The sequence below is a fragment of the Rhodnius prolixus genome, unplaced genomic scaffold (genome assembly GCF_049639745.1).
Source record: "Rhodnius prolixus isolate KJV_2025 unplaced genomic scaffold, Rpr scaffold_5, whole genome shotgun sequence".
Lineage (NCBI taxonomy): Eukaryota > Metazoa > Arthropoda > Insecta > Hemiptera > Reduviidae > Rhodnius > Rhodnius prolixus.
In genome coordinates, this window is record NW_027411624.1 from 24,564,532 (window position 1) to 24,579,043 (window position 14,512).

General features: G+C 31.9%; 2 protein-coding genes across 8 annotated transcripts in view; one reads left to right on the forward strand and one right to left on the reverse strand.

The window, feature by feature from the left end:
• Positions 1–7,502, reverse strand: part of LOC141458971 (uncharacterized) — a 24,556-nt gene extending 17,054 nt beyond the window's left edge. For 3 of the 7 annotated variants that reach the window (XR_012461310.1, XR_012461309.1, XM_074137623.1), the window contains exons 1-2: positions 6,233–6,372; positions 4,263–4,411 (exon numbers count right to left, since the gene is read on the reverse strand). Coding sequence is in view for 2 of the 7 variants with exons in the window: in XM_074137623.1 (XP_073993724.1) it covers positions 4,263–4,411; positions 6,233–6,267 (184 nt within the window). In the remaining 5 variants the exon portion in view is untranslated. The other 4 variants (XR_012461313.1, XR_012461311.1, XR_012461312.1 and 1 more) reach the window with 4 other exon arrangements.
• The window catches only part of garz (Sec7 domain-containing protein garz), a 23,753-nt gene extending 9,366 nt beyond the window's left edge, over positions 1–14,387 (forward strand). The window contains exons 24-37 of the mRNA XM_074137521.1: positions 5–164; positions 258–480; positions 1,167–1,321; positions 2,430–2,652; positions 2,817–2,989; positions 6,312–6,470; positions 9,067–9,258; positions 10,437–10,550; positions 10,641–10,809; positions 11,416–11,614; positions 11,695–11,791; positions 11,888–12,004; positions 12,480–12,522; positions 13,968–14,387. Coding sequence (XP_073993622.1) covers positions 5–164; positions 258–480; positions 1,167–1,321; positions 2,430–2,652; positions 2,817–2,989; positions 6,312–6,470; positions 9,067–9,258; positions 10,437–10,550; positions 10,641–10,809; positions 11,416–11,614; positions 11,695–11,791; positions 11,888–12,004; positions 12,480–12,522; positions 13,968–14,074 — 2,131 coding nt within the window. The 3' untranslated portion in view covers positions 14,075–14,387. The remainder of the gene's footprint in view (positions 1–4; positions 165–257; positions 481–1,166; positions 1,322–2,429; positions 2,653–2,816; positions 2,990–6,311; positions 6,471–9,066; positions 9,259–10,436; positions 10,551–10,640; positions 10,810–11,415; positions 11,615–11,694; positions 11,792–11,887; positions 12,005–12,479; positions 12,523–13,967) is intronic.
• The last annotated feature ends 125 nt before the right edge of the window (positions 14,388–14,512 follow it).

The window sequence follows — 14,512 nt, forward strand, 5'->3', positions numbered from 1 at the left end:
CTAGAGATAGGATAGGAACTATGTGGTCAACAGTAAGAGAACATATTTACACACTATTAATGGGTGCGGCAGCGTGCGATCACCATTTCTTAGTAGAAAGATCTGTTGTAGGACTGTTAAGATTGGCAATTAGACTTATGCATAGAGAAGAAATGAGTCCAATGGTGCGGTAATACATTTAAAAACAATTCCTTTCTCAAACAGCTGACACTTTTCTAGATTTATTAATAATATTCTTCCCATCATTTATTTCGTAGGTATTGCAGTCATTACGTATGTTGCTACTTTTAAAAGGTACTACACTGACTCGCGTAGGACGACAAGTTTCATACGGTATGTACGAACTGGTAAAAACCAGTGCTGCCAATATACATTCAGCAGCAGATTGGTCCATCATATTCACACTGTTGGAATGTGTTGGTGCTGGTGCCAGGCCACCTAGAGTTGTCTATTCACCATTGCAACAAGCCAGTCAACAAGGTGAGTTCTTTATTTTTCTCTGAATGCTTTGCAAAAATGAAATGTTTCAAAAATAATTTTTTTTGTAAACGACAAAAGTAATTCGGCTTGACAGACTATATTTCATTAAACAAGAACAGAATAAATTCTTGGAGAACATGTAATAAGCAGCTTCTTGTAAGAAGTAGCTTTACTTAGACGGTTCTTGGACCATGAGTATTTGTCTGTCACAATTAAATAAACAAATGTGTTATGTTATAAAAATTTGAATAAAGGCACTTTATTATTATTATTTTTTTTTTAATGATTTAAGGCGCGTCAACATCTAAGGTTATTGGCGCCCGGAGCTTTTTTCAGTGCACTTCCGGCCTCCGGAAAGTGTTCTCTCGTTACAGACAACACTGTCCATCACCGGACAGTGAGCTGTAAGAAGCTCCTAGGAAGAGAAAATCTAAGGGTCAGCAGCTGGATTCGAACCCGGGACCTCCGCGTGGGAGTCCAGTACGCTAACCGCATAGCTAATCCCTTCCCCATATATTATTATTATTATTATTATTTTATTATTATTATTATTATTAAGTAGCTTTAAGTTTGGCAATAAAGTTCGAGGGTCAACAATTTAACACGAAGTACTGATTGTCAGAATCTATTATAATCTCTAAATTTGAGTAAATTATTAACTAAATTTTCCTTCAATATTCCTGCAGGTGCGAAATCTGAAGGAGAAGTGCAAGTGGATAGTGGACTTGGAAATGAAAGGGGCTATACTTCAGATTCAGAGTTGAGTAAAGCTGGAAGCTTGCCAATTTCACCAACTAGTAGTGGCGAAGTTCCACTTAGTACACCCACAGGCTGGATACTTGTAAGATTTTTTATTACTGTAAAGTTAATCTTGAAGTAAAAGTAGACCAAAAGTGAGTGAAGTAATGGGAAGAGCACCAAACTGAAGTATTAGCGAATACTAATATTATTTGAAGTACTGCAAATCATTCCTTTTTCAGAAAGTACCCAGAATTCTTTGTGTCCAGCTTTATGCTGTTTTAATCTCCTAAACTCTTTAGCTACACTTCTCTCAAGCGATTGGTTAAGACTAGCAAAAACAGAACCAACCATTAAAGTACATAAAGTTTAGTCATCCTAGAAAAGTACTCATATCAAGAAACAGAGTAGTGGCAGAGCAACAATTAATTTTAATAAAAAAAAAAGATTAGGTAGAACTTATAGGTAGGTTAATCAAGCTCGAAGACAACATAAAAGCTAAAAATTTGCGAGTTAGGTTTTGAGCTTGATTGTCATCTATTAATTGCACCAAGCCTCTATAAGGGAATTGAGATGAAATTAAGGCAAGGAAGTGCTATTGTCCTGCTGGAATTGCTTGGAGTTCTGTTTAATTGCTTAGATTTAGGAGAGACAAATTGACTTCCTTCACAAGGTGCTGAAATTGAATAATCTTTTAAAAAAATATACATGACAAAAATATTAAAACATACGCACTTCGCTTTTTTTTATTTTAATTTTTTTTATTTTTTTTTATTTTTATTTTATTTTATTTTTTTTTTGGCGCATCAACAGCTGAGGTTATTAGCGCCCGGAGCTTTTTCCAGTGCACTGCCGGCCTCCGGACAGTGTTCTCTCGTTACAGACAACACTGTCCATCACCGGACAGTGAGCTGTAAGAAGCTCCTAGGAAGAGAAAATCTAAGGGTCAGCTGCTGGATTCGAACCCGGGACCTCCGCGTGGGAGTCCAGTATGCTAACCTCATAGCTAATCCCTTCCCTTATTATTATTATTATTATTATTTGTAATTATGAAATATATATAAACTTTATGGTTATAATATTTTAAAAAACGCAAGAAACAAAAAATAAAATTCTGTTTCAGGAATTCTACTCTCAAGTAGCGGCCCTCGCTTCTATTAAAGTTTGCCTATTTGATATAAATATGATTTTTTTTTTTTTTTTCAACTCAGGTTGGCCGAGAAGGAGAAATACAACCGGTTACTCTTGGAGGTCGTGTTCCGCCACCTGATTTTTCTGATGAAAATGAACTCGGACGTCATGATCCTTCCTCTACAGTTAAATGTGTTGAAACATTAGCATTCTTGGTTCGAGATGTCGCCCATATAACGCCTTACAATTTTCATAACTGTTTGCATTGTGTACGCACATTTGTGCATGCCATCGCTCAGCCAAGTAAGACCTTATGCACACATCTGCTTAAAAATCTCTTTAAGCCTTTTAAGATGTCATTAAGTTTAGTAAATTTATTAACAGTCTAACGGATATATTAACAAAATTAATTGTAATTATAATAAACTAATTTAAATATTAAAGCAATTGAATATTTATGCTTTAAGATGAAAGGAGATACATAAAGAAACAAAAAGAAGCTGGGTTGCCGAAAACTTCGAGAAAGAAGGTTGGCTTGAGAAAAAAAGAAGAACGAGCTCAAAGTCCTACTGGAAATGCTTATGATGCAGATGAAAGTGATCCAGAAGAGACTCCTGGATATCAACAAGTTTGTATTCAGGCAAGTTAGTTTTTATAATATATTGTATTATGTATTGTGTATGTTCTACATATCATATACATGTATAATACTAATCTTATATCTTATCTGAAAAATTAAATGAAATTCCTATTACAATTAAGCAGTTTCCGTAGCTTTAGGTCGGTAGAATACATTTTGGTTCTAATTTGCCAGTATCCTTTTTCTTTTTTTTTTTTTTACTAAAAATTGATTTAAATTTTAATTTTCGTGTTTATTGTACTTTAAATGGATTTTAAAACTTTTCTGTTATTAGACATTCTCTAGCTGTTTCAAATTCATTCTTAAATTCTGACCAATATTTTCTATCAATATTACACAAGTAGAGTTCTCAAACTTAGGAAGGTGATGTGTGTACATTTTTCTGGAACCTATAATCGCGAAGCCAGACAATAGGATTCATCCCTAACATTGGGATTTTTAGGTTACATAGGATATATAGAAAGCAACTCTTTTGTGGTTGTTGGGATTTGGCAACGTCACATCACCCGTAAAATCTATGAGAGCGATTCGCTGCCCAATTTGCTTAGTAGCTGATCCCCTACATCATGCTAATTTTCATTTTGTAATAGTATAATGTTTGGTGTCGGAAATGAGTGATACAAAAAAATAAAACTCTCTTGAAAGCATTACATCAGTATTTTTAATAAGGCTTTTTATTGCATTTAATTTTTGTAGTTGCCTTTTTAGAATTTTTTTTTTCCCCAGTCAATTTGTTACCTGTTTGTTCTTGAATTTTGTTCGCGAACCTCTCGTACTCTCTGCTCATCCTGAGACCTTAAACGTTTAGATTATCGACTATGACAAATTACGTTTAGTTTTTTAATTAAAGTTTTAGTTTAGGATCCCACAAACTTGAATTAACTTTTATTTGTGCTACATTTGATCTTTACTTTCATGTATGTTAAAACAAATCAAGAATAACTAACGATCGCTTTATTTAAACAATAAAAACAATATATATTGATATAAACTTGAAAATTGAGAAAATAGAAACGACTTTTTTTTTAAGTTTCATCACAGTAGTTATTTCTACAACAAATAAAGTCCAAAAATGATCTATCACGTGATGGAAATGGTAGGTTTTCAACAGATATAATGTTATCGTAGTCGTTCTTATTATTTTGATTAATATTTATATGCTCTTGTTTTAATAATATTATTGGCGTATAAATAGGTGTACTATTTTTAGATAGTTTTTTAGAAAATTCATATGTAATAACTTTGTTGTCGTTACTGATTGGAGGGTGCTTACCGGAAGCGTGTTCATGTAATATAATATCTCCTACGTAATTATTCCTTTGATCAAAAACTGATATTTGGTTAAGATTTTGAACTCTGGCTGCCCTAGTTGCTTCTGCCTCTGTTACAAGTTCACTCTCACCAAATCGATCTTGAACAGTACTGTGAACAAGAGGTGGAAAAAAAATTCTTTTTTGTTTTATTCATTCTAATTAGTATTTAACAGTTTATAAAAAAGAAAAGAAAAGTGTACCAACAGTTACAGTCACGTAGAGATGTCATGATTTGATGTTACAAATTGCAATTAAATTATGGGATTTCAATTAGATAAAGAGACGACAGGCAGTAGTAGATTAATGTACTGATGGCACAGTTTTTAGTAAATTGATTTTAAAGAAACTTGTAGTTTTCCATTGTATGAACAAATATGTGGAGATATTTTGTTCATGCTTTAAATTTTTGAGCTCTTTCAATTTTATTTTCACCGTGATTATAACACGGGTCCTAACTCTGTTTTTCCATTTGATGAAAAATTATTTTTTATATTTGGTAAAGTGGAATCTTGCCTTTTCTAATAAATTTGTATTTTGAAACGTCTTGAAGAGGCGAATGCCATAATATTTCTTAACTCAACAAGCTCTGCTTTATTAGTACTCCATTCCACAGCCCACTGGGAAACATCTAGTAAAAACGTTTATTTGCCTGAAAGAATACGAAGAAGGAGTAGCAGGTATTAACCTTCGGTTAGTGAGAAGTAAGATTGCTACATAAGGTTAATGAAATTAGAAGAAGAGGAAGATAGAAACCCATCACTTTTGTTTGAAATTATTTTCATGAAAATTGATTTTGAGGAAGGTTTCTTTAACTACATACTTTTTCCTCGAATCCTTTTTTTTTGTTTTAGTAAATCAATATTTAATTCAACTAACTGTTGGTAGTAATTCATAATTAAAGAAAACCTTGAAAAATGGGAAATAAATAGTTTTTGAGTGTTTCTTACAAGTTTTTGTTTGCATACTGTTTGATAAAAAACATACTTGCTTAAAGTTGACAATCAGAATGCCATTAAATTGATTTCCTTCATTCGATTTTATTTTGTTTTTATCGTCCAGTCAGCGTCCCCCCCCCCATTCAAATTAAATATATACATATCCTCTTTGAAATCCAGTTACTTCATTAGAAATCACTCTCAAAACTTGAAAAATAGTTAGATTTAACTTTGATTTCATAAAATCATTATAAAAATGCTTACTTTGCTGGACGTGTACACTGCTCAGTAGGCAGGAAGCTACCGAGAGACCGGCGCTGAAAACAGCAAGATGGCTGGACTTACTTGTATTTATACTGGAATAACTTGTGTAACTCAACCCGCAATTGCGGCGCCTAAACTTATGATTCTCCATAATCTCCAATCATAATAATTTCGCTGTTAGTTTTGGCTCTTTCTAAAAGGACAGGTCTAGTTTTCCAACGCGATGGCAACAAACGATTAAGAAGAGCTACAAAAATATTGTTTAATAAAATTTCTTCATTTTCTATTACATTGTGAGCAGGATTTGTTGGCGGATCAGTAGAAAAGTAAGCTTAGAGAATCAATGAGACTTCACTAGATGGTTCGCTAACGAATAAAACAACGTATTGCTTCTTTGTTAAATTAATTTTGGGGAATATTTAGTTATTAAATAATCGTTACTACTAAGCCTTTTGATTTGCGTGCTTCAGAATCGTTTTTCAACTGTAACATTAAAAGAATAATTTACCTTTCTAATTCTCCGTGTATTAAGTCCATTGTGTATTATTTAAGTGAATTTGATTTAAAACTTCATATGATGCTTCTGAATTTTTGTTTTAGTTCTAGTCACATGTCAATATAATTAATGTATAAAATTTCTTTAAAAGTAACATATTTTATTAATGAAATCTTGAACCAGTCAAATTTGTCTCTGTTCTTAATTATGTTTAAAAGAAATAAATATTAATCACCTTTGAGCAAAAAATAATGAATTAATAGGCAGCATGCCCACTAATACAACTTGTAATATATTCTTGTTTGATGTTGTAGTTGCTGGATCTGATGCACACTCTCCACACCAGGGCTGCGCAAATCTTTAAATGGTGGTCTGAAGAATCAAATGATTTACAGCCAATTTCACTGTGGGCACAGGCATGGTGTCCGCTATTGCAAGGCATCGCCAGGCTTGCTGCACATCCCAATAGACAGGTTTATATTTTTAATATTTTTTTATTAAACATTAATATTAAACATCCGGGGATATTGACGCCCGGAGCTTTTTCCAGTGCACAGCCGGCCTCCGGATAGTGTTCTCTCATCCATCACCGAACAGTGAACTGTAAGAAGCTCCTAGGAAGAGAAAATCTAAGCGCCAGCAGCTGGATTCGAACCCGTGATCTTCGCGTTTGAACCCAGTATTCGCTAAACACTCATCTGATGCTTTCCCTTACCATAATAATTATTATTATTAATCCGTAGAAATCCCTGTAACTCAGCGTTTTGCTATTCGTTTTGTAAGTTCTCCGTTGCAAACCATTGAGAAATTCGTAATATGTACTCTGTTCTTACTATTATACTATTTTCTATTTTTAAAAAGATATTCATCTGTTTGAAATTCATCACGAAAGCAGTACCTTCCCATATAGCGATAAGAGAAAATAGAAAAGTTCTATGAATTCTGGCTCTTCAAAAAAGTTTTTATCCCTAATAAGATGTTTTGATGGGAATCAGCTGATCATACTTTCTCTGTTAAAACAACCGTTACTGAATTTTCTTCGAACATTAAGTTCTTACTAAATATATAAATTTATTTTTTTTTAAGTGCCAAAGTGTTGATTCTTTGTAAGTGAGTGGTAAAGTCTGTTTTTCTAGTCATGATAATTTCTAGTTTAACCTAAACGCAACCAAATGCCCTAAAATAAATTATTGTAGAGATACGTTTAAATATAAAAGTGATAGATTTGTATCTTTTATTCTGTTTAAAGAGCCGTTTTCTCTAATAAAATTATTAATCGTTTAAATTAAAAAGAAATGAATGAAATTTAAAATTTATTTACTTACATTAAAGAAGTCAATCCATACAAAAAGTCTGTTGTTTAATAGAGTAATCAATCAAACTTATATCTTTTTTTTTTTTTTGAATGAGACTAAAAACGTGAATTGTCTGCTTTATTGATTATCACTAAATCCCTTCTGTAGTTAGTTAATTCTTATATTTTACCCCTCTATATGATCTACATGTGTCTGTGTAAAATTATTTACCCACACATTCACAGAAATTTGCTAAAAAATGGTATGGTGGGAGAGATAATGAAATCTTTTTTAGATAAACTACTCTTTAATACATTATCAGGTATGCACGTATTTCATTAATTTTGGTAAATATATATATTTATGTATAATATATATAAATCATAGCTCTTGGAAAAATAGCAAATTATAAGGAAATTTATTTATTTATTAGTTTGCGATATTCTTGAAATAGCTTTTTTAGCTCACTGCCGCCCTCCTGACACTAATTTCTTCTAATTTCATTATCTTCTCTTTTTACAGAACCATTATCATAATTACAGATTATCACCGGACAGCTTCATTAAATCGCTCAAAATATTTTTATTAGGCTTTGTATACTTTAGCCAAATAACCATTGACATATTTACAGTCAGTTAAAAATACGAAAAAGTTTAAATAATCGTTTATGGACAATTTGATCGAGTAGGTACCTGTAAGCTTGTATTTGTAATATAAAGTAGAATACAAACGTCATCTACTAAATCGAATAAGGTTATTTACATTTTTAATATATTTAAGTTGTAAAAGAATAAAAATAGAATTCATAATATTTATGAATATTATATAATATACAAAACATTAAAAATATTCAAACCTGACAATTTTTTTGTACAAACGATTGAGTAAAACTTTTTTTTAATGGATTGTTACCGCATCATCAAATGGATAATTGGCTTATAGTTAAGGTAGCCTAAGTTTACTATTCTTTCAGCCACTTTGCATAGGAGAGCCTATAATGACTTAATGGTTCGGCTGCTTCTGCTTTTTTTTACAAGACGATTTCGTCTCTTTTCTATATCCTAGAAAGTGTGTAACCCAGGCCTTATTTTTGAACTACGTTGAAGCCTGCGAAATTGATAATTAAATCTCTATAATCTCCAAGAGAAGCGTTGCGACATCATTCGCTTCCAAAATGTTACTGGGTTTTCGTCAGGATTTGAAATTCTCATTAGAGCATTCCTTGCACCTCTATAAAATCACAGGGGTTTAATGTGATGTCACCAGGGAATTAAAAAAAAAAAAGAAGTGGGTTTACAACTATGAATGCGATATCGAAATAATTGGAGGAAGAGTTAATTCTAAGAAATTAACTATATGACCCAAAATGTCTTATTAAGTTTCTGAGAAGAGCCGATAGTTTTATTATTTGGTATTTGAGTTCGTCTTTTATTTTTTTGGATTGCACGATTGTGGCGCAAATTCAAACTTCTTAGCTGATGTAACCTTCAGGAATGTGAGATACTGTGTAATCCTGAACTAAATGTAAAACAGATTATTTATTATTTTTATTAATATTAAGGATTCAAATTGGCGAGGAATCGGTCCAAATAAAAACAATAACTCGGTCATTTTGCCAACTTTTCGACAAATATATTGCCTTCTTCAGGGCGTGGCTGTGCGGGTTTGTTTGAATTACAGAAAACAGTTTTCCTAATAAGGATTTTCCTAATATTTTGTGCCCCTTCTCAATTAATTCTTTCAAACATTAGAGAAAATATTTTTCATATTAAAGGTTCGAATGAGTGCAGTTACTTACCTTCAAAGAGCATTACTAGTACCCGATCTACAAGCATTGACAGGAGAAGAATGGGAATCATGTTTCTCACAAGTATTATTCCCACTATTGACTAGATTATTAGATCCTGCAGTGAACACAGAAGGTATTGAAGAAACTAGAATGAGAGCGGCTACAGTATTGTCTAAGGTAAAGTATGATTAATTATTTTGAGTTGGATGAAGTAGTTGACTATTTGATGTATTTGATGCCAGGTTCAAATGATTCTATAGTTCAAAGTATAAATTAATAATAGGATTCTATTATCAACACAGAGTTACTCAGTTTATTTTTTTACTTCAGTGGCGATAGTTGTAACATGGAAGTTTTCCAGATACTTACACACGTGATGATCCGTTGGTCTGCAGAGTATGGTATGGTGGGTGAGGGCGGTTCTTGCAACACACTAAATTTTTTAAATATGCGATCGGAAGTTTTTCGTGCAATAGATCAGACTTTCTCTTTTACCAGTGTTGTGATAATGATGTAATTTCTGATCAACTTTATAGTATAAAGTAATACCTTTCTGCACTAGTTTTTAAAGAAGTGTTAGGAATAACACCAGCCTCCGTCCAAAATTTCATGCTTTTTTTTATTGGGTTTTAGGCTTTGCGTAGTGTTTGAGATCTTAGTCTTGAACAACTACTGTTCAGAACACTTCCTATCCTTAAAGACCCATCTTAGATGTTGGGTTGTGAGCTACTTCCGAGTTCAAGGATAATCTCAAGGCTGGAATTTCTACAAAAAATAGTTGCACAATGCTTTCAAAAATTATTGGTAGCCAAAGAGTATTTTTTAATTTTTTTCAACTTTTTACTCTTTTAGCAGCTCTTTGTTCTAGTTTAAAACAGAGAGCTTCCTCCACAACACAATGGTTCTGAAAAATTTGGAAACACAAATCAGGCACAATGTTAACAGAGACAGAAACATTGCTATAAGTTAGCCCTTCGAATACCATCAATACTATCTAAAATAAATATGTTTAAAAAATACCATTTCAAATCACGCAAAATTTTCCTTCCATCTAATAGGTAGGCAAATATTTTACGAGATGTTCATGGAATTACCTCATGTAATATTAACTTTGCATTAACAGAAAAGATTTCCCATTTACAGAAAGATTTTTTTTTTTATAAAGAGAAGTATATTTTAAGCAAACGAAATAATTATATTTTGTTTTTATTAATCGATGTAGTGGTTCATCACGGAACAATGGGCTGTAACGAGAAAATCCAAAAGTAGCTGGAGTCTAACTTAAGATTTCCACGCATATGCTCTAATGACTGAACTAATTCCTTCCCCTAATAATTCTAATTTAATTTTTTAAGGTGTTTTTACATCATTTAACTCCACTGCAAACTTTACCAAGTTTTGCCCAATTATGGCTTACCATCCTTGACTTTATGGATAAATATATGCATGCAGATAATAGTGACTTGCTGGTAAGTTACTTTAATTTATTAAGTACTTTACATTTTTTGTTCATTTTGTTTAAATTTAATGAAAGCAATTATTTTTTTTTTTAATATCAGTTTGAAGCAATACCTGAATCATTGAAAAATCTATTGCTAGTTATGGATTCAGCTAGTGTATTTGCTGGCCAGGATGGACGAAATGAGATTTGGGTTGTTACATGGGACAGAATACATTCCTTTTTGCCACATCTTCAAGAAGAAATTTTCAAAGAACATCCTCAGAGCAGTTAGTACTAATTTGTTATTCTTTTCAAATAACCCATTTTTTTTTTGCTTCAAAACATGAAACAAAATTCCTCAATTCAAATGTTCTAAAACCACTTTAGACGAAGAAATAGTATGAATGAATGCACTGCGGCACTAATACTCTACATATTAGTAGTGTAGTAAGTACTGAAGTATTATTATATAATAATTTCTGTTTTTACAATTCTAACTGTCCTTTTATCCAAAAATCTTGTTTACTGGAAACATTATTGGGGTGAAGTGCTTCTATTAGGTAGTTTGATGTTCTCACATTTGTTTGCTCTGTCTGTCATTCTAAAGAGAAGATTGCCCGAAAAAATTTCCTGTTAACTGAATAAAGCTCTGGGAAAAGGTAATAAGCATACAAACAGATCAATAGAAAATAATTATAAAAGCTTGCCGAAGTGAAGGGCCCTTAGCAATGGATAAGTACAGAGTAGGTGCCACGACAGAAATTATTAATCACCTTTAGTTCTGCTAGTAAGTGATGAGTGTTCGATTACTATTCAAAGTAGCTCACACTTTTACTGACTTACTATTCGTACCTAACTCTGAAGGTGAATCAACAACAATCAATGAATTGCAGATGAAATAAAGAGTCCAGATTTGGAAGAACTCGGAAAACCTGAATCTCCAGTCGAACATCCCCAAGCGGTTAATGTTACAACTGCTGCCATCAATCCGGTGCCCGTACAAGTAGTTCAGGTTCCTTCAGTCCCAAGTATTGCTACACAACCGGCTCCCCCTCAGTGTATGACTGCTGTTCCTGTACAACCTGGTACAAAGTATGTTTTTAAAAATTAAATATATTATTTGTAATTTTGAGTGTGGAAACTGTTTATAATACAATTTTTTACTTCTTTAGACCTGGCGAAGCTGTAGAAATTTCAGGCCCAACTACTTCCTTAATTACACCACAGAATTGGCAACCACCAGCACCCATATTTCCACATATGGGACACGTAAGTTTAATTAATATAATCTTAATAGTTTTAATTTGAAACGAAGCTCTTATTTTGGCCTTTCTTTTGTTTTCATCTGCTTTCCTCTTCTTGCAGATGATCTCAACACCTATCGGTCCTACAAGTAATGTACCATTACCTGTTTACGCTGGATTTGCTGCCCTACCACAGCACACTTCTTCACCTGGTGCTCAATTCTTTTATCAAGATATGGTAACTAATGCTTTATTTCCATACTAGGAAAGTTTACTATCCCGTAGAACAATTATCTTCTTATAATTACTACTTAGTAACGAATAATTAAAAGTAGTCTCTAGAATAATATCTAAAATATAAAAACCGTTTTTCGCAATGTGCTAAAGGGAACTGTTTCATTTTAATTCTGTTATAGCTGTAGTGACAATTTTTTTCTTTCTGGAATATTTTGTTGAAGTCCTTATTTGGTAGTGCGACGTTCAGATTCTTAAATGATTGATAAATTAGGTCGGACATGATTTTTTTAAAATAATCAAAAATGCAACTTTAAAGAAAATGTCTATTAATTGTATTAAGAGAAAGTCAATTTTACAAAGATAATAATTTAATATTTACCCCACTTATAACTTTTTTTATATACTTAATTTTAGTTTTATATCATGAGTGGCCTAATAAACAGTGGTAATTAAACTAATATTCTGTACAATTGTAGAATCAAGTGATGGCAAAATCATCGCCCATTGTACCATCCAGTGGTGAGTAATTTTTATTTACATATCTTTTACCAGTACTTTATTTTTTAATAAACTTTTATTTAAATATCTTTCTGGCATCCAATCCATAAAGTTTGTAGCGAGAATTTAGCCCAAAAAATTTGTTTCATTAATTTAAAGGATTTAATGTCAGAAATGTTCTTAAAATTCAATTTCCTGCAAGTTTATTGTTCCATTCGTTACCTCTGAGTTCGGCAAATTAATATTTCTGTATATGAATAAAAAATCGTTCTTTTTCCTGTTAAGAACTGGGATAACCAATTATTTATTTCTTAGTTTTGGGCATTTTTTTACTTTTTTAAAAAAATAGCAATGTGTATTTACTGCGTTACAGTATCAAGAATGGAAAATTAACCGAGAAGTATGTAGATATTTGTGTGTAAAATTAAATCAGTTCTTGACCAACCGTTAAGGGTTTGTTTCCGCTTTAACTAATCTGTACTTAATCTATACCAACAGGGTGTATTTCCGATTTCGAAAAGGGCACAGTAATTTGATAACGTCAAACATTGCTGCAAAACACATATTATATTATTATTTTCTTTCTCCTTTTACCTTTCATATATTCGTTGATAAATGTGTTTAACATTCTAACGGTAATGTACTGTTTATCAAAACAATATGAAGATGTAAATGAGGTTGAAGTTGATGAGAACAGCTATGAAAGAGATTTGATTTATCTAGCTGTTAATTTAATAACATGAACGAAAAATTAGATTTGATTAGGGTAAACAGAAAAAAAGAAAATTACTAATTGTTTAATGCCTACCATTTAATACTAACTTATAAATGAGCGTAACTAACTAGAACTAGATTCGGGAAAATTAAATATTAACCATTTCTAAAATAATTGACTTAACTTAATGTGGTAGAGTATAGTCGTTAAGCGTGATAGAATGAATTCTCAGTAAGGGAAGCTATGCCTGAATGCAATTGAGTATTCTGTCTTCCTAGCATTAACCCTTTAAAACTTTCACAGCCACTTTTAAATAACTTTTGAATTTCCCAATTCTGTGAAACTGCAATGTACTTAAGTTTAATACAATGGCTATCACGAACACATCCTCAGAAATAATAAAGAATAGTAGGTAACTAGCAGAAAAAAAGGTTTTACTTCTCTTTAACATGCTTTCTGGGCTCACTGTCACTGTTAGTGTACTTCAATTCAAATTAAACTTACCCTATATATTGATATATTCAGGCAATTGTGCCTGTAAAAGTAGAAACACGCCGCCACTTTAAGATGTGGAAGCATAGATCGACAAAAAAGAGAAACCATTTGACATCAAAGTTGCAGTTGTTTTCCGTTTGTATATTTGCGTGGCCATCCAGCATTAAGTTCTGCTTCATGAATTAATTTCTGCTTGTCGGAGAATGTGTTCATCCTAACTTCAGGCGACCAATATTAATTAAATGTTACGTTTCAGTTACAGGAAGTGGTGATACGTCCTCATTGTTGGTGTCTCCTTCAGGACTTCTAGAAAATACTACATTACCACAACTCCCAGTAATATCACCACCAACGTCGACTTAAATTAAAATTAGTTAAAGATATTGAAGAATTTTTTTTTTTTTTTCAAAGATGGAGTAAGTAACTCATCCACTGAATTTAATTGGCTGCTCTCTCAATTGACTGCCAAAGAAATAATCTTGATATATTTTATTCATATCTACTTATTTCTATGGAAACCCAGAAAAAAATAACAGTTTTCCATTAATTGTAAATTATTTTTAAAATTAAAAATTAACTTCCTTTATATTTGCTGTTAAAATTCCATTTTACTGTTAAACATTAAACAGATGTATAGGTAAGTCCTACATGGTTTTTTAGGGGAAGTTCTGTTATTTATTTAATTATAAAATCGAAGTATACATTTTTATATATTTTACTTAACTAAAATAAAAGTAGAATACTTCCTTTATAGTAGTAATCAAAGAATCGTTAAAATTGCCATAAATTTGTTGTTTTTTT